The sequence below is a fragment of the Macrotis lagotis genome, chromosome 1, assembly GCF_037893015.1.
Source record: "Macrotis lagotis isolate mMagLag1 chromosome 1, bilby.v1.9.chrom.fasta, whole genome shotgun sequence".
Lineage (NCBI taxonomy): Eukaryota > Metazoa > Chordata > Mammalia > Peramelemorphia > Peramelidae > Macrotis > Macrotis lagotis.
The window spans coordinates 46856884-46883491 of NC_133658.1; the positions used below are offsets into that span (position 1 = coordinate 46856884).

The 26608-nt window shown below is 38.8% G+C and overlaps 1 protein-coding gene across 3 annotated transcripts in view; it reads right to left on the reverse strand.

Annotated features, from left to right (window-relative positions):
• ZFHX3 (zinc finger homeobox 3) overlaps positions 1 to 26608 on the reverse strand; it is a 304460-nt gene that overhangs the window by 55232 nt on the left and 222620 nt on the right. For all 3 annotated transcript variants that reach the window (XM_074200227.1, XM_074200222.1, XM_074200233.1), the window contains one exon: positions 3589 to 3696. In XM_074200227.1, the coding sequence (XP_074056328.1) occupies positions 3589 to 3696 (108 nt within the window). The remainder of the gene's footprint in view (positions 1 to 3588; positions 3697 to 26608) is intronic.

Below are 26608 nucleotides of genomic sequence, written 5' to 3' on the forward strand. Positions count from 1 at the left end.
AATAAACAGTTAAAAGAGTACAAAGATAATCATTTTACTTTCATTTTTTTCCAGTTCTGTGTGCTCCCTAGTTATTGGTGATAAAGTATCATTTTAATTATCTGTTTTGTAGTTTGTATCAATTAATAATTGATTGGCTAATTACTACGATAATTGTTGTTCATTTACTGACACCAGGGGTTTCTCAATCTACTACTCACATATACAAATCTACTCTGCGGAAAGATCAAGGAGCTATTTTTACATCTCAACTGGCAAATAAAGTAGGGAAATGTCTGCAGAGAAAATGGCTATACATGGAGAAAGATACTTCTCTCTAAAGAGAGCATTTCAGACACTTGGCTTGCCTGTAGTATAGTTCCATGATTTCTGTTAACTTTGCTTGTAGAGAGAACAAAGGATAGCCAATAGTCATATCAAATTTACCGTGTGTCACTACTACTGTTATTTCTAAACTTCACACTTGCAGGTGCATCTTTCAAGAGATTTCAAGCAGCCTTGCTCCAAAGAAGATAACCTGAGCCTTTCTGAAGAATTTTCAAACCACCAATGAATTATCAATTCCTTGAGAGCTTTGTCTTATAATTCTTCTGGTAAAGCTAGTTTGGATTTGTATCTGGGAAGGGGCAAGGCTGCTATTGAAGCAGAACAAATTAGATTAGAGCTTAGTCAGACTTTTATTAAGGTTTTTTTTTTTTTTTGCAAGGCAATGGTGTTAAGTGGCTTTTCCAAGGCCACACAGCTAGGTAAAGTGTCTGAGGTCGGATTTGAACTCAGGTACTCCTGACTCCAGGGCCGGTGCTCTATCCACTGCGCCACCTAGCCGCCCCCAGACCTTTCTTAAAGGAAGGCATCAATCAGTTCCAGAGAGCAACAGGTTACCCAAGAGTTTATAAAAGGTGAAATGGTTCAGATGTCTTGTTCCATGTGTCACGACATTTCAACTCAAGGTCAGTATATGACAAATGTGGTTAACTTGTGTCTGCCTCATCTCTAGATGTAGGCCTACCAGGATTCTGTCTGCAGGGATGTTGAGAATCATTGTTTTAGTTTATTTCCCACTCGAGCCTTAGAAAGAAGAGAAGGTGGGGCAGCTAGGTGGCGCAGTGGATAGAGCACGGGCCCTGGAGTCAGGTATTCAAATCTGGCCTCAGACACTTAATAATTACCTAGCTGTGTGGCCTTGGGCAAGCCACTTAATACCATTTGCCTTGCAAAAAGTCTCAAAAAAAAAAAAAAAAAGAAAGGGAAGGGAAGCAGTATTTAAATACTCTGTTAATTGGTGCTTTACAAATATTTCATTTTGTCCTTAAAAGAATCATACAAGGTAGTAGTTTTAATCCCACTCTATTGCAATCATTTCCATGAGGATCAATGGTGTAACTTTGGATATGAGCTGATGTCTTCTTACTCCAGGCCCAGAGCTCAATCTACCAGAGGTGGTCCTTTTCTATGCCACAGTAAGCTCATCAACTTGTGCTCTTGAGGCCATTTCCATTGATCCATCCTCTTAGAGATTCCCATTCATTTTCACATCCTCAACTTTCCCCCCCATTTATAAATTTTCTTCTTTCCCACTGCCTATAAAAATGTCCAGTTTTCTTCCATAATTTAAAAAAACCCTAAAACACCCAACACTTGACTTGATTCTTGCCATCTCCTGGTTACTATTCTCTTTTTTTTCCCTTTCATGGTTCAACTCTTAGAAAAAATCTATTTACCATTTCTACCTGATCACTTGCTCATCTCTTACCTGTCATGATCTTTTATTTCAGCAAGAGTTTGACTAAGTTACTACCACATTTGAAACTTTAAATCCAGTTTCTTTCAGAATTCCTTAGTCTCCTATCTACCTTTCCTATCCTGTTTTATACATCACACCATCTCCTTACATACCCTAGGGTTCTCTCCATTTGCCATTGTCTTCCACCTCCATGTTTTAGGCATAAATCATTCCTGGGACTGAAATGTACCATCTTCCATTTTCCTTTCCCCACATAAGGAGCAGTTTGCTTAATAGCACTACAGGTGAAGAAATGCTTATTGAATGGAATCAGTGATTTCCCTATTTCTGAAAATACTCTGAATTCTAGACAGTTATAGTTCAACCTCTAGTAAACTGGTTTTTAATCCCACTCTGTTTCAATCACTATTTCCATGATGATCAATGATCCGGAGGAACAATTCAATAGCCTTTTCTTGATGTTCATCCTTTCTTTCTACAACCTTTGGACCTGGCAATGAGTCCTTCCATCATCACCTTAGTATCCGGGACATTGCTCTCTCTTGACTCTTTTTCCAGTTTCTTCTACAGGATCATCATTCAAATTCTACCCCTTGGAGGATCTAGTATTTGTCTCTGTGATCTCAAGAATGCTCCTGGGTTCAAATATCTCTCTACAGATGACTCCCAAGCCTCATTTTTTCTCTGGCATTCCAGTTCCACATTGCCAACTTCTAGCCAGATATCATATCTTGAAAGTTTTAGTTACATAATACCTAACTTAATTTTGTTCTATGATTTCAAGCTTTTTTAATTCTTTAGAGTAGACACAGAAATGTGGTGTATGACTAGCTACAATATATTCCTTTCAGATTAAGCTGCCCCTCATATTTTTCTTTTCGAGGTTAAATAGCCACAATCCCTACAGCCTTTTCTCATAGGCAGTATGTTCCAAGCTTTCATTCATTTTCATTGTTCTTTCTGGACCTTCTCCAAGTTTCTGTATCTTGTTTAAAGGGTGAAGCCCAAGAATGAACATGATTTAAGTATAGTTCTGCCTGGAAGTGAAGCAATGTCCTGACCAATACTGGCTAAGAAAGCTGATTTTTTTTTTCAATCTTAGGGCATTACAATATTAACAATGGTGTGCAATATGAATTAGGCTGACCAAATGAAACACAGTTTTTTTTTTCTCTTTTGGTTTAGCATATTTCCTTTTGCCACTGTTATTTTTATTTTTTAAATTTAAAAGCAACTTATCAGCTTCTGCTCCCCCTTTCCTCAGAAACTATTCTTTCAGAATGGACTGCTTCTCCCTGAGTTTTGGCTTCTTTTCTTCTCTGAACAGAGATGTAGCTTTGATATCCAAGATTCTCCTGGAAAAGCCTTTAGTCTCCTCTCCTAGGTTTAGTCTAATTCCTCAGCTTCTAGCACTTCAAATTATGAGATGGTAGGGACATGATGCATTCATTCAATAAATATTTCATCAATAAACCTTTACTCTGCCCTTATGGGTAAAAAGTACTACAATTATCCTAAGTTTAATATCAAAGTCTCTTTAAATTATGTAAAATAGTATGGAAGAATAAATGTCTTTACTGTTTGTTTAATATTAGGAGTAATAATAAAGAAAAATCAAATAGTAGAAGTGATCTAATATAAAAATATGAATGTATACATACCTAAAGGTATATATATTTATATAAATGCATTCATGCAACAGACACACATATATTTATATACTTAACAGTTGCAATTCAGCCTAACTTTATATTGATTTGACAAATTCTGAGCTATCTATTTTCTCAGTTGTTATTAAGTAGTTTAGAGTATGGGATTTAGGTTTCAAGGGCAGCCAAACCTACCTGGCCACTTGCCTTGGTCTTTATCCCCTCCACTTTCTGGATCTTTAGTGAGCTCCTCTGGGTCAGCAGCTGTTTCACTGGGTCCTTCGGCATCTTCAATCGCTTCTTCTGAAATAGAGCAAAAACCACAAACTTCAAATATATTTTTATATAAACATTTATATATATATGCATATATATGCAAATATACATATGCATCTCTCTCTGTGTATGTATGAGTGTGTGTGTGTGTGTGTGTGTGTGTGTGTGTGTGTGAGAAAATGAAGGTCTCTAAGCAACTATTCAAAGAAGTGACAAATACTCAAAACAGAGATATCAATGATTTTGGCCCAAAACAGAGATGCCAATGCCAATAGCCTTCTGTTGTAGTCCACAGGCTGAAATGTACTTCATTCACAAGAGGGGGTGTAGAATAGCTCCAAGGACAGTTTTTGACCAGATTTGCTTCCTATTTCAAAAGCAGTAAGATATATTGTGATATGAATGAAAATAGGTACTTTCATAATACATATGAAAATGTATTTTTAACAGATTTTAAGCCATATGAACTGAGAAAAATCAACTTGTTTAAAAAGCAAGTTCTCCACGCTCCATAATTGACAAGTAAAGCATTTAATAGATTTTGAGCTAAAAGGTACCTGCAAGTAAGGTCCAACACCATTATTATAATTGAAAAAAAAAACTGAGGCTCAGAAAAATAGACTGTCAACCATGGTCAATCAAGACATATCAAGAAAAATGAGAAACTTATCTAGATTAAAAACAAATTTAAAAAAACTTCTACTTAACCTCACTAAGTAATTTATTTTCCAAAACAAAAAAAGGATCTGAGGTCTTTTGTCATCACTGGACCACACTACCTTCCATTTGGGCCATTTCTGGTTTGTAATCCCTACAAGTCTTTGGATAGTCCTTGGTCATGGATTCCCTATATATAGTCTTCCAAGGCTCTTTCTATACATGGGATTATGTAGGATTTTCAAAAACAGTCATAGGAGAGTCAGTCTTAAGATTTTAATCAATGACAGTGATTCCAGAAATTTTTACAAAATTCTACCTTTTGATCTGCAAATAATTACTAAAAATTCTTTGGGAAAATAGGAATGAAATACTTTTTAACCAGATTTTTTTTTCTTTTAAAAAGTCAGCTTTATACTCATCACTGAAAGTAAAAGAAACGAAAACTATTCTCTTTTCCTGCCTCCTAACACGAAAGTGCTATCTTCCAGGTAGGCAGATAGTTATTTCCAGGCAAATTTAAAAACAATGTAAAGAAGGTAATATTTTTGTTATGGGGAAAGGAACACATGGAAAAAATGCTGAAGCTTCATCCCCAAAGAAAATATGAGAAACTTACCTAGATTAAAAGTAAATTTTAAAAAAACTCTACTTAAATTTCACTAAGTAATTTATTTTTCAAAACAAAATTGCAATGAAAATTAATTGCTACCCCCATCACTTCTTTTGTAGTGATCCTTGCAACTCTAAGCAATTGAGCAGAAGCCTGAATGGGCTTATCAATTCAAATTGGTAGACTTCAGGGATCAAGACCTCCAAAGTTATATAGAATATCTGGACACCCCACCCCATTCATGCAACAGTGGAGCATTTATGATCGACCTTTATGGTTGAAAGTCATATAAATAGGTATCCATAATCCAAAACAATTGCTAGAGAATAGCATCAAATACAATATTTGGGCTCCAGACCAATCAATATAAATCATTACAATTATCCACTGTTTTAACATGAATTTAAGGCATTTAACTTACACCTCTCAAATAGAGCAGCTCTAAAACTTTAACTCACAAAGTTCATTTATTTTTTAAGGAGGAATAAAATCATTCTATATAAAAACATATTAAAAGTATGTTGGGGTGAAGTGAGAATCATTTTAGTTTGGAGGCTAATTCTTCCTTGCTCTTCTTGGACAATGGGAACTAAGAAGTTGGCTGGGTTAAAAATCAGAAAATTTACTTTGATTATCATTCTAGCATTCATGGTATGCTCTTTGGGAACATTAAACTGAATGTGGTATTTCCTATTTTTATCTCCAGTTGCAATTCACTGAGTAAATCTTGGCATAGAACTTTCTCATGTTTTGATTTTTTTTTCACTGCATTACTAAAGATAACCCAGATTTCTCTTTCCCCCATAGCCATAATATAAAAGCAGAATAACTTGTCTGGTAAAATGCTTGGGAGACTCATTTAGGAATAGGTTGATTCTAAGAGAGGGAACCTAAAACCAAGGAAAGGGCATTTGGCTGGGGGGTTCTAAGTCTGTTTCTGATGTTTGCAAGCTGAATGTGCTTGAACAAGTTCATAGGATCATAGATTAATGGCTGGAAGGGTATTTAATTGTTGAATTAATTAAATGACTAATTATTAATTAGTTGAATCCATTAGCTTATTTTACAGATAAGGGAATGTGACTTGCCCTATAACACATGAGTTGTTTGTTGTGAAGTCAACATATGAACCCCAGTCATCTGACCTTAAATAGAACATTTACCTTGATTGTATCACTTTGCTTTCTTGGTTTTCCTTTTCCTTAAAATGGGGATACTCTTACCTGACCCTTCTATTCACAGGACTAGTGCTGTTGGGAACATGAAAGGCCTTTGAAAACGGTATGACCCTATGTAAACCATGTGTAATAAGATTAAATATTAATCATAGACATTAGCAAATGTTTGTTGATTGACTATTCCTTAGGCACATCATACACACAAGAACACATACCCCTTTGTATGGTAAATCCATCTCCCCCATGCCAGACTGAGTTATGTTCTTTTTCTTTTGACTTTTTTGTGAAGTGTCCAACATCTGAATTGCAAAATTGATCTTCAAATAGTAAAACATTTCTTCAATCAATACCATTCAACCTGCACTACCCATGTTAGCTAATTACCTTCACATGTACTTACTGGTATCTTTAAGCACAATTATATAAGCAAAGATAAAAATACTTGAAGTATTAACACATCCATTCCTATATAGCAGAACTTAATTTATTATATAAAAGAAAGACACTGTAATATCTCTTGAACTTTGAGTGGAGATGAGGAGACAAAGAGAAGGAAGCAAAGTAACAAATATCTATCATGGTCCAGGCTCCATTATAAGTGTTTTACAAATAATATTTCATTTGGTCTTCACAACAACCCTGGGGTAAAACTCTCATTATTTCCATTTTACAGGAAACTGAGACAAATAATTTGCTTAAGATCACATAGCATGCATCTGATTCCAGACCTACAACTCTGTGCCTCCTACTTGATAAGCCAAACATCACAAGCAACAAAAAACAAACCAAAAAACATGCATATGTATATATCTATAGTAGCTACAGATAAGACTTGAAATCTATCTGAAGTTATTTCTACATATATATATTTATATATATGTAGCAATCTATCTGGATGCATTGTGCTTAGAGTCACATCTTGTCTGTCTGTCTCTATCTGTGTATGTCTCTCTAGATAGAAAAAGTGGCATCTGCCTATGTAGGGACATATAGAGAAATCTATATAGAGATATAGCTACACACAGATTTACATCTCTTTGTAGCTATATATCTTTCTATATAGCCAGCTCTCTCTCTTATCTATATAAATTATCTATATATGTGTTATGTATATGTGTATGAGAGAGATGAGAGACAGACACACAGACATACACACACACACCCCTGGACATGAGAATAAAAGGATGGAGCATCTCATTGAAATGGTACATCCATCAGTGACTCACAAGGTCTGTTTCATAGGTAGTTTGCTGGAGGAAAAAGACCACAGATTCCTTAGGCAGATATGAATCTTGAAATTTTAAAACTCTGTTTGAGGAAGCTTAAATTTTTCTCCTCTCCTCCTATATATAAAAGCTGATGAAGTTACAAGAAGACTATATAGTGGGCTGCCTAAAACATCATGGATTTGCGATTTAAGGGCTGCTAACCCAAATTCTTTAAAGTCCCCCCCCATCCCCACCCCATTCTCTGCCTCGGTCTCCTGTGTCTTTTTTTTGTCTGTCTTTTTCTTTTGGTCTTAAAAAAAATAATGCTGCCTCTTGTCTCATCTATTAGCTAAATGGCTTCCCTCCTCCTAGAAAGCAGTAAGTAGTCAGGAAAATGCACCATTGCTACACAAAATCGGGGTTTGGGCCAGCTGTGGGTCAGCCCCCCCAAACTGCAGGCCTGAGTCATCCATGCAATCCCACCTGTGACCTACAGGTGTCAGTGTCTGCATGGGGAGGCAAGCCAAGGGGCAGCTGGCTCCAGGTCTCAGACACTGTCTGGGCTGCCTAACCTGAGCATGTGGAAATAATATATGTCTTCAAGTGAACTGTCTGGTTCTGGGGAAATAAAATAGGACATTCATAAGCAGTTACACCATCTGTCTTTATACCATCATCATCAACAACAAGGGGAAAAATAGCTCTTTAAAATGGATGAAAGCCCAGGCTGACAGTAACCGGAAAACTGTGAGCTATGAATACCAATAAAGGTAGAAAAATGATTAAAAAACAAGGATACAAACTACAAAATCCCCCCAACCAGCTCCAGGGCTCTCATTGTCTTGCAGGGAAGACGTTTTCTTTCTTTCTTTCTTTCTTCCTTTTTTTTTTTTAATCCCCCAAGGATAAAGGAAAGCCCTTCACCAAGACCCAAGCCGGAAATTCACCGGACCTTGGGGTCAAGGGCTCTGAGGCTTGCTTACCCTGCAGGAGGGGGGACTCTCTCATTTTCCCTCCTTTGAGTAAAATGGCATGAGGGTGTGGGCAGGAAAGTGTCTATTAGAAGGGCAAGATGTAATTAAACCAGTTTTTTTAATTTGGAGAGAGGCAGAAATATTGCTATTCATGGTTCCGTTTTTAGAATGTCCGTAGGACCGACATACTGATCGAGTACCGAGCTGAGTGGGAGCTCTGCTTGGGCCAGGAAAGAAATTTTACCCAATAAGAGCAACAAAAATTGGCTTCAATCAATAGAGATTTCATACTTTGTTCCATATTATCAGTCAGATGCAAGCATACCAGTGATGAATAGTTTGATCTGGAAAATCCTATGTTTCAACAAGGACCTCTGTTCATTATGGAAAATAACAGAGATCCTCCTTTTTTAATGCAAAAAAGAGACCAGTCAAAATACTTTTCATCCTATTACATTTCAAGTGAGTATTAGGACACATTATTGCCAGTTGAACAATTCTACACAATGATTCTAGAAACACAAGAACACACAGGAATGAAGGGAACCTTCCTTTCTAAGGTCGTCTCCTCTCTTTCCTTGCCTTTAGGCAGAAAAGCACTTTCAGATACCTGGGATAGTCTTCCCTATTTAAAAAGGTTGCAGAGAAGGTTGACTCTCTAACCTCTGGGAATAGCCTATTTCAAAGACTATATAAGCCTTATTGAATGGATGGAAGGAAGGTTTTACTGAGCACTTGGTGTATACAGAACACTAGGCCAAGAGTTAGGGACAGAGAACTTCAAGTCAATCCCTCTTCTCAAAGTACTCAAGCTGGGATGAACACAAAGAAAAAGTGTAGGGTATAGGGTACAAGTCAGATGGTCCGGTGGTCTTCTGGGTGCAGAGGTAAAGGAACATGGTAATAGTCTTCCTCCATATCATTTCTACAGATACAATGAAGTCAGTTTCTGATGGTGAACCATCTGATGGTGCCAGCATCTTTTGGAGAGAGAGCTTTCTGGGCTGGGTCATACCCTTTGGTCATACCCTCCAAGAAGCTCTGCCTGATTGAATTTCCACAAGGTGACAGTGGAAGGCAGTTAGAAGCCTTGCTACTACCAGGACTCTTGGGTTTAGGGTCTTGGGTTGTCCCCAGCAGGGTCTGGGAAGAGATGGCGGTCAAGGTGCTAGGGATGGTGATTTGATTAGCTGCCTCCTGTCTCTCAGGGGGCCTTGTGACTTTGGCTCAGTTGCTCTGTCCATCTTATTGTCACCCAAATGAGGCTAGAACCTTCTTTGACACATTTCCCTAACTCTTCACTAGATAGATTTATTTTTAGGAAATGTTTCAACTTAAGAAATAGGAGCTAAGCGTCTTAGAAAACCATCAGGCCCTTCTAGTTGGCTGTTTCCCATTCCTCTTTTGTCTCTTCCGCCTTCAACTTCCATGTAAAACCTCCTCTGAAGTCCTTTTAAACGTCTATTTTCATCACTTAATTTTTTTACAGATAGCATTTGTTCTGGCCTCATGGCTGAGTACAGCCGGCTCACTTCATTAATGTCCCAGTGGTTGAGGGCAGAACTCATGGCCTCCAGTTATAAGAATTCCAGATACTCTAAAAGGGAAAAGTTCCTGGCTCACTGATTCTGTATCATCACATAATTTCCTTTAAATAAAAGTGGATTCACTGAATATAAATGCAAAAGATCCTCTTAACACACCTTACTTATGCCTAACAACCTGATAAAGATAACTACATGTTTCCCAAATCTGTGGGGAATTCTGTTCCCAATAGAGGCCTTTTATGCCAACTGACAACCCAATGGGGATTTGTAGCAATTTTACAAAGCCTTGGAAATTGGTTTGTAGAAGAAAATGCCAGCCACAAACAGAGGTGTAAACATTAAGGATCCAGGATAGGAAGCTGCCCTCTAATGTTAGAGAAATGCTCACTGCATCAGTTCCCAAAATGTGACCCATTTTCCTAGAAGGGAAAGTTCTTTTTAAGAGAACATTACTTGAAATGATGATGCTATTCCACGAAGGAGCAGAGGGAGGCAATTTTTTTTCCTATAGGATCTATATTTTACAAATCTCTTCTAGACTTGAAAGAACTAGGAGTCAAATCAACTTTTAACTCTATTCCTATCTCTTAAAAAAAGGAGATGTAAATTAAATCTGCCCTCTCCAAAACTCTGACAAGGGTCCCTAGGGTACTGGAGTCTGATACAAATTTGAAATTCTCCAAAGAGGCCAGGTGTCCATAGGGTTCTCTCACTGTCCTATTATTTAAACAATTCCCCAAACCTGTGATCCAAAAGAAATGAGATTCCCTCCCCAACCCCTTTTGGAGGGGGTAATGGTGGAGAGGAAAGAAGGGGTGGGGGGAAGGGAGGGAGAGTGTCTGCCTCCCTCCCTGTCGGCAGGCTCAAGAGCTGAGAAACATTAGCTGTCATGAACCACAATCAAATCAGGTTTGAAATATTTAGCAGTGGGTTGGAAAATGCGATGGTGCCGCTCTGACAGGCGAGATGTGCACAGACACCCATTTCCCATTATAATGGAAATATCAGGCCTGTTCTGAATATGTATAACCCAGAAAAATGTATTGATTTTTCATTCGGCATTAAAAAAAATGAAATAGCCTGCAGCTGTCAAAAGCCTTTTGTTAAAAGCTCATCTTTCCTGGAATGAGGTTTACCAGAAATAAGTTTTAATTGTATATAGGACCTCTTCTTTGAAACAAAAATAAAATAAAATAACCAACCTGTTTACTTTCAGATAGGGTTAAGGCTTTTTGTTTCATCATTTTCAACCTAATTAACCAAGTGTAACCACAGAAGCACAAAGGAGAGAGGTTCAACAAATTCCCAAGAGCGAGTACTGTGATGGGAACATGGAAAGGCTGGCCACAAGTGGGCATCACTTGCTCCTCTGCAGTGAGAGAGATGACGTGGAGTGGACACATGGATGGATGGGATGGATGGTTGGATGGATGGATGGACGGATGAACAGATGGATGGGTGAATGGATGGATAGGGGATAGATGAGCTTATCTGCTTATTCCTCTTGCTCCCCAATAACAAGAAGGAACATGCAGCAATGGGGGGTGAGCTAGTTTTGGTTTAAATCTTGATTCTACTCCTTACTGTATGTATTACCTTGGGCAAGTCCCTTCTGCTTTCTGAGCCTCAGCTTCCCCATCAATAAAACGAAGAGGTTGGTCTAGATAACCTCGGAGTTGCTCTCTAGTTTTTAATTTACAACCCACGATCTATACAGTTATGATGATGTGGGAGTGTTGTACCAAAGGTGCTCAAACCCTTCCCTTCATAATCTTATTTTTTTTTTTTTATATTTTGCAAGGCAATGGGGTTAAGTAGCTTGCCCAAGGCCACATGTCTAGGTAATTATTAAGTGTCTGAGGCTGGATTTGAACTCAGGTCCTATCCACTGCGCCACCTAGCTGCTGCCCCTCCGCCATAATCTTATGGTGAAATTTACAACTCCCTGTTTCCAAAAGACAATTCTCGGAAGCAAATGCTTCAAGCATTATCATCCTTCATTTTAGTGTGGAAGAAACTAAAGCTGTGATAGCTTAAGCGACCTGCCTTTGGTAGCTAAAGTGTAAAAGATAAGACTTGCATCTAAGTCTTTTTGATTACAAATCCCTAGATTTGCTCTACTACTTCTTGCTGTGTGCAGTGACAGAAAACCTTGACTGTGACTGGTCTGTTGAATATAAAACAATTCTCTGTACTATAAATACAAGCAAAGAAGTCTTCTTCATGTACACTTGTATACACATGCATACAAGCACAAATACACACACACACAAATTAAAGAACTCAATGGCTTCTGAGGTTCAGCCCATTTCTTCCAAAGCAATATTCAAAGGAGAAAAATTCTGGTAAAACAAAAGAAAGTTTTCTAATAGGGTTTGACCCCCAATAGTAATCACTGAACCCACCTACTCTTATTAATTCTCTCCTTCCAGGCCCAGGCTTTGCTTTTCTCTTTGTCCTCATCAATTTGGAAGGTCAAGGTTAACAAAGGATTCCAGAACAAAACTAAATCAGTTTGAGTTAGTGTTATCAATGGGATGTGGCTACTGTGGGTATCATTCTTTTACTTTTGGGGCTTAGCACCAGATTTCAAGTTTGCTTTTTCATTCTCAAAAAGTGAGGTTATTGAGGTTCCAAATTGAGAACTTGGTGTCAGATGAATAATTTAACTGAATAAGGATGACAGATACTACCAGCAGATAATTCCTCACATGTTCCCAAACTGCCCCTTAACTGTACATTAACAGTTAAGTTACTCTGCAATATGAACAAATATTTTTTAAAAATTATTTATTTCCAGGTTTGTCATGGTGGATGGAAATTTCTTGGGAAATAGCTAAATAATCTCTATGTCCCTTCATTCCCCTCTCCAGTAGAACCAAAAAGATCTTTGAAAACCCAACCACTTAGTAAAACAAAAAGAAAATGTTCTAATAGAGGTTTGATCCCTAACATTAGTGAGCATATATGTTCTTGTTAACTCTATCTATCAAGGCTATAACTCTGCTATTTCTTCTAGGTTCTTAAAAGTTAATGTCATTAGAGATACAAGCTCCAATGGTCCCTGGCTAGTTGGAGAGCCTGAATTTGGAATCATAGGAACTGTGTTTCATTTATGGCTCTCTCCCTACTTGTACGATCTTGGATTTCTCTTCATTTGTAAATTAGGTGGATGAACTAGCTATCCTTTTAGGTTAATTTCAGCTCTAAAACTACAATCCTGTATGTGGATCTTGGGGCTATCAATGTCTTGGCCACAGTCACTACTGAAGACAGTCTAAACAAGGCATAGAAGAGTGTTTTAGGGCAAGTCTACCGCATAGGTGTTGCAATGGGATTGGCACTGAAGAGCTACCAATCTTAAATTAGACAGGTTAACAGCTTATGGTCTGGTAAAAAAAATAAATATACAAACAACCATTATGCAAACTAGAACAAGATAAGTGCACAGGAGTGGCTGTGCGAAGTCCAAGGAAGGATAAAAATAAAAATTCTATTCTTCATATGGATCTTAGTATCAAATAGCATCTTGTAAATGATACTACACATCTTGAGGGAGCTGGGTAGTACAATGGATAGAGCACCAATCCTGGTATCAGGATGAACTTCAGTTCAAATCTGGCCTCAGACATTTGATCTTTCCTAGCTGTGTGAACTTGGACAAGTCACTTAACCCTGATTGCCTGTCATCCAGGTTCATCTCCAGTTATCTTGATTCATAGGTGGCCAGTGGCCCTAGAAGATCCAGAGGAGTTTAGCATAGCCCTTCCCCCTCCCCCCACTCAAATCTAATTCACTTGCTTGCCTTGGCATCACCTCCCTGATGTCATGGTCTTCCTTGAGAGTTAAGGACAAAATATCACACATCTTCTGAAGCATCTTCTTAAAAGCTTACCTTGCTACTATCAATCAAAACACATAAGGTCCAGGCTCATTGGGAAGACTTCACAGAACTACTATCCTTATGTCAAATTTTCATAAAAATAAAAGGCTAGACTATTTCTTCATTTACTTCACATAGAAGCCTCTCTGCCCTGCTCTGCCATTTTTCTCTCATTTTTTTGATGATGAGAAAATTGACAAGCAACATTTAACTCTTATCTGTCCAACAATGACAAAAATTCATTACATTTTTCCTAATATAAACTTTCCTTTGCCCATGAAATTTTATTTTAAACAAAAGTACCTTAAAAAAAGGTACCTGAAATTTTTTAATCCCAAATTCAAGTTTCCTTTTTAAAAAAAAAAACTCACAAAATAGACAGGTATAAACCACAGAATTTGGGAATCACATGAATTTTTCCTATATTCTGATGAATATCTAATTGCAAAAGCTGTTTAAGAAAAATGATGATTTAAATAGGAATTTTGCCATAAGAATTATTTTTGCCACTAGGCTTTCATTTACTCAATACACCTGGAACTATAATGCATGGAGTTTCTGGATACTTTAAATATGGGGAAAAACTGGAGGCTGAAGGGTGCTGCATGGAGAGCCTTTGTGCTAAAAACCCAATGCTCAGAGAATCCAGTCTCTTCCTCCTCCCCTCCTTAGCATAGTTTGCAGTCTTCCCCCCACCCCTCCAGCTCTCAGCCCCCACTGCCCCCACCCCCCAGCCTCCTGGAATTTGGCATTAGGATAAAAGAGTCAACTCTGGCATTATTAAAAATGACTAATTGGAGAATAGAGACCATTTATGCTTTTGTATATTTGAAGATCTCTGTACTGTTTACAGAAACAAGAAAAATGGGTGATTGTACAGCAAGGAAGAAGGAGCCCAGGACAGCTCTGAGCAGGGCCCAGCCCTGAACAAACCATGGCTATTGGGAACAACAGCAGCAATTGAAAGAACAAACTGGAAGTTTTTCACATTGCCTTTTGATTTCAACTCATCTCCATTTTGAAAATCTAAAGGTGAAGAGACTTTTTTATTGGTCTGAAACAGGCACTTCTGTCAGATTTCCTGGAGAAAATCCAACTCTGAACACAACTTCATATGCTCCAGTGGGTCAGAGAACCCCCAAAGCACAAAGTCTCAAATTCTCCCAATGTCAAGAAAGTGACTATCTATGACTACCATACTTATCTATCCAGGCAAGGGCCAAGTGGCTATAGTGTCACCTGGTCTAGAAGTAGCAAAAAGGGCAGTGAAGGAAGACAGTGTGTGCGTGTGTGTGGTGGGGGGGTGGGAAAAAGTCAAGAGTTAATGCTAGCAGAAATTTCACCCTTCTTCTTGCTCATTAAAACCAAAAGGCCCAGCACCACCAGCACCAGCACCAGCACCACCACCATCACCACCCACCTGTGATGAGAAGCCCAGGTAGCTAAAGCCATTATTACCCATGTCACTGAAAAACCTTAGCGCCAACTAGGAGCTACAAACTCTTCTGAACTGAAGTCGCCAGTTATTTTTCTGGTGATCAGTTACTCTACAGGGAGTATGATATTTTAAAAAAAGAAATTAACAGAAAGTTTTCCATTCTGTCTCATTTGTTAAAAACCAGCCCAAACCTCCAATGCTCCCAGATTTCACATTACTCAAGGATCTAGCTACATCCCGAATTGTACTAACTCTGAGGCCAATTGAATTCAGTGAGGATTAGTTCCCTTGAATTTCTACAGAACTATGATTGTTGCTGTTATTTTCACACATGAAATGTAAAAAAAAGGCAAATTCCCCTAGCGTGTTTGTAGTGGAGCGTGATGTGATTGTGTTGTCATTTATGGGAAATAATCGCAAGCCCATCTCTCTCTTTCCCCCCCATTTTCCAGTCCAAATAACCATGAAAAATTACACTTCAATGTCAGCAGGACAACAAAGGAGGGGCACTCTCTTGGAGCTCAGCAGATTTTCAGGGTTTTTTCCCTTTCTTTGGACAAAAACTACCTTCAATTGTACTTCATTTAAAATGTGATCTAACAAATGCATTTTGACAAGTTCTCTTTCTTTTTCTTTCTCTTTTTCTCTTTCTTTCAAACAGTATTTTGCACAGTTTAACCTTACACCAAACTGGAATCTTCTAGAAAAAGAGTATCATGCAAAATATAAGCCTAATGAAACCAAGCAGGGTTTTTTTTTTCCTTTCCTCAAAGACAAAACAGAAGAGGAAAGAATAAATCCAACTCAGGATTTGAGGCAGGAATAGAGAAAGAGACTTGCATCTCTTGTGGAGATCAAATGGGAATTTCATTTAAAAAACAAAAGGGGAGGGCATTAGAAGGGGCAAAGGCAGGAGAGAGAAGGCAGTGAAGAGAGAGAGACGGGGGGGGGGGGCGGGGGGGGGACAGGAAAGGATGTCACAGAAAAAGGGGAAAAGGCCTGTAACCGCTCATTTGTTTGGATCAAAATACTTGATTTGTTGTTCAAATGTTTCATATCTGCCTACTTCAGTGGTCAGGTGCTTGATGTCCAACTGGGACAAGGAGTTGTTGGCAGGATCCCCCTGCACTATAAAAGGAGGCATTTAAAAAAAAAACCCAAACTAACATGCAACTTAAAAGATGTGAAGCCCAAGAATCAATCTTTAAAACCACCTACTGGAAATATACATACATATAGATAAATACTGATGGGCAAGAGAGAGGAATTATTTTCCAAAAATATACCTTATTATATACTTTATTTTATATATATATATTACCTCATTAGAAGGAACTGGTGGGTTTGAGAAAAAAGAAAATCTTATTCAAGATAAAAATTCATGTTTCTTTTTTATGAATTAGAAAATGATAAAGGCATTCTGCTGAGTAAGAAATAAAGCAAAATCTTTATATATCTCTATAGAAATGCAAACTGTATGGGAAAGATATAAATTGTACCAGAGTCAAAAAGTAAATGATCATTCTATTCTATCTTTCTAATAACATTTATTTTTAATGCACATTTATAATGTCCTTCTAACTATCCCTACCCTTATTAAACAAACAAAAAATATGAAACTCTCATTATAAAACTGCATAGTCAAGCAAAATAAATTCTTATAAGGGTCATGCCCCCAAAGGTATGTGTCTCTTTGTATTTTAAGTTTATCATCTCTCTGCTAGGAGGTGAGCAGCACTGGAACTGAGATCTTGAGGAATGATGTTTATAAATGGAATGCTAACAATGATGGATGCAATCCATAGAGAAAGGTTTGTAGGAGGGAACAAAGTTGTGGGTGAAGTTGCAAGACATACAAGTAGACAATACAGAAGAGAAGGATAAAGTATTTGGAGACAGGTAAGTTGAAAGAGGGGAAATTCTGCAGGGAATATTTTTTGCCTCTTAACAGTAGCATATAAAAAAGAAAAAAGACAGCCTCTGAGAGGAACACTGAAAGTCAAACTCTCAACATATCTTTTTCATTAGAATGGAATCCATTACATTTCAGAATTTTCAAACTCACTCAGAAAACAGCTTTAACTCCTGCAACATCCACAAAGCAAATAGTACAAATGCTATTTTATTGGATAGTAGAGGGAGTGGCTGATTGACATCAAACTTCATTCTGAGTGATCTTGAGTCTCTTACACTCACCACATCGTCCAAGTTGGTTCATAAAAAAAAAAAAAGCCCAAACAATAGCCTGAACTTCCCAGAGAACCAATCTGTATAAAAGAAGAGAAGATGTCTACAGACTACAATACCTGAAAGGAAATCCCGAGCCACACTGGTTAAGTACTCTTTTTCTTGGCAGACCCTAGAGGAATTCTCACTTAAGTACAGAAAGAGGTCAGAATTTACTGCATTTAGCTTTCAAGCATGTGATACAAGTATTCAGAAAATTGGAGTGAGGATAGAGAAGACTATGCATGGTCAAAGTCTCACTAGGAAGAACCAAATCATTTAACGTGAGCAGACAGAGGAAACAACAAGTTAAATAAGTTAAGGGAAAGAGCCTAAACAATGCAATTCAAACACAGTTAGATAAGCTTCAAGAGCATATATCACTACAGGTGAAATATACAGTGAAAGCTACTGTCCAAATAAATTAGGCCCAAAGATCTGGTATTGTCTGGACAGAAGATGGCCATGGAGGTGGTCATCCAGTCCAATTCTTACAAACAAGGAAACTGAGGCCTAGACAGAATAAGCAATTGATTCAAGGTCACATAGTAAATAAGTGTCTTAGGCAGGAAACTGAACCCAGATTCATTAGAATTCATTAATTGCATGCTTTACAGAATAATTCTTCTGTCCTTTTCAACTTTGTGATTCTATGATTGTATGAAAATAAATGAGTCAAATTAAGTTACAACAGGGAGGTTGGATTTTTACAGGAAAAAAATTGTTTCTCCACTTCACATTCATAGACAGAATCTAGGCATTCACTTTAGAAATCTTTTATGAACTATTGAGGACAAAGATTGGCCATTTTTAACGGTTAGCTTACACAGTTGTCTATTGCTTGGGTTTACAGAAGTCAGAGTCGGAAGAAACCACATTTGGTTAAAACCCCTTGTTTTATAAATGAAGAGGTTTAGGTTCAGTGATGGAAAGAAGGTTGCTCAAAGATAAATAGTAAGGGGTAGAGGGAAAACCAGAATGCTGTTATCTGGCTATCAGGGCTCTTCCCATTTCAGCTAAGAAAGAATGAATTATTTGGGGGTTATTTTCAACTCCAATCTTCATCAAAATATTAGATGTTTTAACTATTATGCTAGTAGCTGAATAAACCAAGTTTCTTTCTTGAATTTAGTTCAGTGAAATACTGATTGCCTTTTTGAAGTTTAAGAAGGTCTTTCCATTGATTCAGCCCAGGTGAACTGTTCTTGTGGATCATTGAGAACCGCCATTTGTACAGTTGTGTATCAAGGCCTTGCCATTATCCTGTTTGGGCTCTGTTTCTCCTTCTCTTGGAACTGACAGGTGGTCTTTGAAAAAGTCTACAAGTTTTACAGCACTTATACTCAAATGGGGTGGGCAACAAATATCCACCAAACAAAACAAATAAACCAACTGTCATGGACACAAAGGTGGTAAAATTTGATTTCCAAAAAATAAATGTACTACTGAGAATCTTCAGGGAGGGAAACATGCAAAAGTAAACAAGAACACACAAAATCAAAGTATGCTAGGTCACAACAGGTTGATGATAGAGAAGGTCATTATCAAAATAAGAACAGGAAGTCATGCTTTTTTGTTTCTGGAATGGTTAGGAATAGGGAATTCACAGGAACTTAAAAACTCTAGGAATTCCATTTCCAGGAAATCAGCTCTAGACAATTAAATACTGTTTTTGGCCAAGTTGCAGTGAGAGGAAGTATTAGAAATCTACAAATGAAAAGGGAGTACTGACTAAGTCCCAGTGAGTTTTCCAAAAAAAAAAAAAAAAAAAAGGTTGTACAGTTAACACACCAACAATATATGAGAAAAGGGTTAGACAACAGACTAGAGGGTCAACTATAGATATGCTAGATGAGAAAAAAATTAAGGAAAAAACAAAAAAGGGAGAGTATCATGTCAGAGGGGTTGATAGATGAGTAATACACTAATAAATCAATGTTGGAGGGAAGACCTCTTGATGTTTGAAAAGGAGAAGGATGTTCAAGATGTCATACTACCTCTTTAAATCAACAAACGATTAAGAAAATGAGATAATTATGAACAACTGAGAAATAACAAGGACCTTGCAAACATCAGTTGACAAAAAGTAGGCAACAGAATATTAATTGTATGTATATAGCAGTAGAGATGATAATAAAATAACAGCTAATATTTATAATAATGCTCTAAGGTTTGCAGAGCATTTTACATATATTATCTCAGAGATGAAATGCATAGCTAAACATGACAAAAATTGATTAATGAAGTTACTGAACTGCTGATAATTATTTGTGAGAAGTTGAGAAGAAACTTGGACGATCTGTCCCAAAGACTGATCAGAAAAGCCAAAAACTGACCTTTCAACGATGAATAACGTGAAGAATGGAAAGAAGATCAAGAAATGATGAGAAGGGTCAGTATGCTAAATAAATAAGTTAGGAATAACTTGGTAAGGGGCAACCTGGTTTGTGGGGGGAGGGAGGGAGAACCTTTTGCAAACTTTGTATAAGCTTTAAAAGAGATTTTGGGGGGCAGCTAGGTGGTGCAGTGGATAGAGCACCGGCCCTGGAGTTGGGAGGACATTGTTCAAATCTGGCCTCAGACACTTAATAATTACCTGGCTGTGTGGCCTTAAGCAAGTCACTGCCTTAAATTGAAAAAAAAAAAAGAGATTTTGAAGAATGGGATTAAGGTGAAAATATCTAAACCATTTGTTTGGAATAAAAATTAAATTAAATGAATAAAGTAGAAATGTTTCTGATAGGCAAGGCCTAGTAACTGGAAAGTAGAGCCTTCTCCCACATGCTAGGTCAGAGCAGGAGATGCCACCCTTAATCTGCCCAGAAAAGATGAAACTCCTTTTCAGAGAAGGTTTTAAGGTTACAATGTGTTTGCCACACTTTGTCTCATTTGGCTGTACATAATGCTTCACAGCTGACAAAGCACTAACTGTACTCACAACCATCCTGTGATAGAGATAAGTATTTTCTTACTGATAAAACTGCTACCAGACTAGTATTGTGCATATAAGATTACGTTCATGTTACTCTTTTGCTCAAAAAACATCAATAGCTTCTTACTGTTTACTGAAAAGGATTACAAACTGCTCTCTGGCATTTACTTTCAAGGACGTCCAAAATTTTGTACTGATTCCTCTCCATATGCTTAATGCTCCTCTCAACACACCTTATACTTTCCTGTGCCAGCAACAAGCCTCTCTTGGCTCTTCTTAGCCTCTTAAATTTCTAATTATCATTGGTTAATGCCAACTTACATTGCAATCTTCCATGATCCTTCCTAGGTCAGTAATGACCTAGTGATGTTATGCCCCAAAGCCCTTATCTCTACAATTTATACCCCATTAGAGTTAGGACTCTGATGACAACAATAACCAAAAAAGGGCAGAATTTTAGGCTCAAAAGAGACCTAAGCATCCCCTTGTCCAAACTTTATTCAAGCAAGGAGTTGCCACCGTAACTTGAATGACAGGTGGCGTTCCAGATTCTCTTTGTAGACCTTCAAAGAGAGGGGAATCAATTTTTAGACAACTCCACTGATTCATTACAGATAAATTGAGGTTTTCCTGAATCCAAAGCTAAGCTTGGCTCTCTCTAATGTAAAGGCACAGCTGGCATTGCCTCTGGAGTCAAAGAAAGGCAGCACAAATGTTATGTCACAAATATTTGAAGATGGCCAACATGCCCTCTTAGCCTTCTGTTGGTGAAACAGAAGGACTGGCTCTTTGAACCAATCTTTATACCACATGGGCTAGTTCAAGGATTACTGCCCTCTTGGCTGCCCTCCTTGGAGCTCTTCGTTTATGGACGACCTTCCCAAGACTGTGATACGAAGGACTGAACACAATATTCCAACAAATCTGCTCAGGGGACTACTGCCTCCCCACTCCTGCAGTCCAGTCCAAGATCCTACCCTTTATACTTGCCATCTCACACAGTTTGCAAGTCTCCTAAAAACCTCTAAAACAAGATTGGAATTTTGAGAGTATCTTTCAGAATTATTAAGAGTAGTTAGGTGGAATAGTGGATAAAACAATGGACTTGGAGTCAGGAAAACCTGAGTTCCAATCTGGCCTCAGACACTTAATAGTTGTATGATTCTGGATGAATCCGCCTCAACTTGCTCAAATGGGAATTAATAATAGGACTCATATCACAAAGTGTACAAGAAAGATATATGTAAAACCCTCGGCATTGCCACTATCACAGAGTAGACACACACACACACACACACACAATATTATTGTTGTTGCTGCCCTTGATGTTCAACAATAACTGAGTGCACTGAGGTTTTTTCCCTTAAGTTTTATAATACCTGTCTTTGAAACATGGGGTGTGGATGTAGCCAGGAACAGATAATACAAAAATGACTGTTAGGAAAATGACTGGTATCCCGTGATTGTTACTCCTCCATCCTATCACTGATTCACAATTCCCTTCCCTGCTCCAACCAGTTCCTGAGGCAAATAAATTACTTTCCTCCAAATCTGTTTCTCCCTTGACTTTACTCATTCTATCGGCAGCATCAACCTAGTTTCCTATACTCAAAACTTCAGGGTTGTCACTGACTTCTCTCCCACACCTCCATCACCAAGCCCTGGCCAGTCTATCTTTGGCATGCACATGCACTCATGTGCTTTGTGTTACAGCTCTTTGGGCTGGACATATATATTCTCTTCCTCCTCCTATCTCCCTCTAGATTGTGCAAGAGCTTTCAAGGGTACAAGCCAAGCCTTAGCTAATTACTGCCTCTCTCCCCAAGGTCTACCATGGTGCTTTGTAAATAAATGTTGACTTGAGCTCCAACATGGGAAAAGCACAGTCTGTTAAAAAACAAATAAACCCCAAATGATCCTGTGGTATGGGAGGCTTGTGAAGAATCCTTTTGGGGAGAGCGTGATTTGGGTGGGGGGGGGTCAGGCGGGAGCCTGGTTCTGTAGACCAGCTCCAGTGTTCTGTGGGAGGAAAGCCCCCCCCCCCCCCCCTCGGCACACGGCAGACAAGGCTGGGAGCTCCTCTCTTCACTTTGGTGGAGAGGCTGGAGCAGAAGCCAAGTAATTGCTTTTTCCCCTTCTACTAATAAGCTTTTCAGCAGAGGAAGAATTCAGCTTCCTGTAGTCAACAGACCCTTTTTTTCCCTGCCTCTCTCAGCTCCGAATAATCTAAAGTGACTGCAATTTCAGTCCTGGCTCTCTGGTATTCAGCTCCACCAACTGAGGTCAGAGAATGTCAAGTGAGCCCTCTCCATTTCTTTTCTACTCTCTGCCTTCACGCCACCCATGCCGCTTTGTAACTGAGGCAACCTGCCTCCACAACCCAGCCATTATGTATTATGTACATCACCAACTCACAGCAAACATGGACTGGACTTGGGATTCTAGAAAATGCAATTTTTGGTGTTTTTTTTTTTTTTTAAAGCTTGAACCCACATCACAAAAGAACTCTTGATTGCAAGGAGCTGATTATTAAGGCCTAACTTCAGTAGGACTGGTGACCTCATTCATCTATCTCCCAGACTTTAGAAAATTGGGTGTATTGGTATAATTTTTGGCTAAACCATTGGCTGGTTGTATGGTCTTGCTTCCTTTTTTCCCTTAAAAATAACCTATATTAGTTACTAAGTTCTATTTCTTTCTTAAAATATAGGAGCGAATTCACATGATTTGGCTCTGGAAGCCTGAATCCATATAGGCTCAGCAACTTAATTGCTGTTGAAATGTCTTCCAAGTCTTCTCTGTGGCCCTTATTTCCCAGCTGAATAAATTGTAACCCAAATAAGCAAAAAAGACATTGGAATCACCTCCCCAGTAACTCTACGAATCTCTGGCCTGATAGCCCAGTCAGTCCTTCACCAAGGTGAGGCATTTTCCCACTTAAGTCCCTGAGCTCATGGTGGGGGTGCAGGCAAACCCAGGTGAATGGAAGCGGAGAAATGCTCAGCCCCCGACCTCAGTCTGATGGAAAGGCAGCGAGATGGAAACATGAGATGTCCACTTTAAGAACAGAAATTCAGTCACGGAAGCTGATCAAGAGCTGAAATACACCCATCACCAATACAGGTGTTACTGCTCTTTACCATAGTCCCATGCTCTGGGCTTTAGGCAAATGTCTTTCCTAGAAAATGGTATTGGAAAGGCTGCAGGCACCTACCCAGGTTGATGGACTGGCAAGGAGGCTCAGAGAACAGGAAGAGGGAAAGGGGTAAAATAGGTGTGACAAAGCACCCCTTCCACCACACACACACACACACACACACACACACACACACACAGAGGTGCTTGTCTGCCACCACCAACTACAGCTAGATCTGTGATAAGAATTTATTTCTTTCAATTATGGGCTCTTGTCCCCAGTCTCAGTTCATCAGCACAGTGCAGCCAAGTCAATGAAAGGCCCCATAATGAAGTAATCAGATGCAAGGGGACTTTCTGGAGCTACACACACACACACATACACGCATGGCAACCCCAGAAATAATCCTGCTCAGGTTTTCAGCAATGTCTCACTAATTCTTGGTTCTGGGAGCCCCCCCCCCCCCCAGATCTGCTTGGTTCTGCTCTCCAAAATGGGGAGAGCCCTCTGCTTGGGTGCTCAAATTCATTACCTGCATAGGAACTTTATTAAATCTACCCATCTACAGTTATGTACACATATCACATCCATATCTACGTAATACATATACATGTATGCTTTAAGGAGAGCAACTAGATGGCTCAGTGGATAGAGCACTAGGGATTGGAATCATGAAGATGTGAGTTCAAATGCAGTCACAAGTGAGCAAGTCATGATTTATCCTCCCTTAGCCTAGGAAACAGCTGGGCAGCTAGTTCAGTGGATAGAGATGGGTTGGACTAGCTGTGTGACCTTGAGTCAGTCATTGAGCCTGTCTGCCTTAATCCACTGGAGAAGGAATTGGCAAACTGCTCCAAGATGTTTGCCAAGAAAATGCCATGGATAGTATGGTACATGGGGTCACAAAGAGTTGGACATGACTGAATGACTGGGCAGCAATAATAGACTGAATGACTGACTGAACAATTATATGTGATATATTTATGTGTGTGTGTCTGATCTATCTATCTATCTATCTATAAATATCTCTATATACATATATATCTATAAATAAGATAATGAGAGGAAAAGAAACAGATAAGAGGCAATGAAAAAGAGAAATAGGGTGGGGGTTGGGAGGCTGTATTTATAGTGAAGTCAAGTTGGTAGAAATGGGCCTGAAATTTCTGTTTAGCTTACAAATTCCTGCAGGCTTCCACCATTAAACAAAACATCAATATGTGGAAAGCACAGGGCTTCGTTGGTGTGGCCCCAGTACAGATCACAATACAAGTTGCACTTAATAACGGTCTCAGTGAGTTGCCCAAGGCTTCCTCAGAAAGACAAAGTAACTCTGCCCTGATCTTCATAGTCCTAATGGGCGTCTGGGCCAGAATCTGAGTCCAGGGCTCTCTACCTTCAAGCTCAGGGCTCTCTCCAGTGCTCCACAGTCTTTCTTATGAGACAAGAAATGAAAGAAAATCAAATGGCTCTGGAAAACTTGTAGTCCCTTTCAGTGATTGAGCGTCACCACCATAGAATTTGCTAACAAAGATAGCCCATGTGAGTTCTTGTCTCAGTCCAGCCATTCAAGGGCTGACCCATCCCATCTGGACCCAAGGTTTCGAGGGCCCTGATTTTCTTCACTCTCAAATGATGCACCAGATGTTTCAAGGTCGAAATTCTCTGATTCGAACTCCAGATTCCCTTTCATCAGTGTCTAGCAGACTCCTATCCTCCCTTTACTCTAGGAAAAGTCAGGTTTTGTCTATCCTTCCGTGGGAGGAACTTCTTGAACAAACAGGCAGAAGCTAGTGGGGATAGGCATCACTTGAAATCTTTTCCCATTACATAGGCCTTGTAGCAAAATATAAATAACCCTGTTATTAATAAATTTAAAATATTTATTTCCTCACCCCCCTCAAAAGAATCACAGTGTATAAAAGCAGAATAGACATCAGGAAGATGGGGTGAGGAAGCTGGAGACAAAAACTGCTTCAGGACCTCTACATTAATTACTAACAACTCTATATTTCCACTGGTTGAAACTGTACAAATATGGATTCAAATGAGCTGATCAAATCCATTAGCTGCATTTGAATTTTCTTAAATCTGAGAGTTGTCCATTTCAAAGGCTACAAACCAACTACCCAAAAAGGTATCCTAACGCCTCACCACCAACCCTAAGTGATACTGTCTGGTTAAGGACAGGTGCAAAAAGATGGCTATGAGAAACTGGATTAAAGTGGATTAAATGAGCACAATACATTTATTCAAACCAGACTTGGCTGGAATCATGGGATGTTAGCACAATAGACATGGGGCAAGGCAGGAAGGGACCTGAGAATTAGATGTTTGGCCATCTAATACAGCTTTGGGAACAGAGGGTCAGCATCACTTGGTGGTGCAACAGAGCAAAGCACTAGAGTGACCTTGGATTCAAATCCTAGGTCTGCTACTCTACACATGGTCTTAGGTGAGTCACAGAAACTTCTCTGGGCTTCAACTTGCTGCTCTGTAAAACAAGGAGACTCAAAGCCCCTTCTACCTTCAAATCTTTTTTTGTTTGTTTGCTTTTTGCAAGGTAGTGGGGTTAAGTGAATTGCCCAAGATCACTCAGCTAGGTAATCATTAAGTGTCTGAGGCTGGATTTCAACTTAGGTTTTCCTGACTCTAAGGCTAGTGCTCTATCCACTACACCACCTAGCTGCCCCTACCTTCAAATCTATAAAGTTAGTCTTTAATTCTTCCTCATTAATCCCAGAGATAACATGACTATTTTTTAATACTGGCTGATGGTCCACCAACAGGAACTACTCAAAGCTAATCATTGTCAAAGAAAAAGTCCAGAGGTCACAGAGGACAGAAGTTACTACAAGGAAATGGGGATCTGAACCTTGTAAGGATTGAAGAGCCTAATGAGAGCTACAAGATTTGCCTTCTCTACATGGTCCGAAGTCATGGAAAGACTAGAATATGAGGAATCAGATGACCAGAATTCTACCACTAACCTTGGGGAATCCTTTTCTGGATCTGTAAAATGAAGGGTTTGGTTTGGGTGAACTGTGAAATAAACTTTTCAGCTCCAAAAATCTAAGTTTCTCAGTCCCAAGTTTGGAGAAAAACTGCTATCAAAATCAAAGAGAAGTTATAGTCCAAGAGAAACTC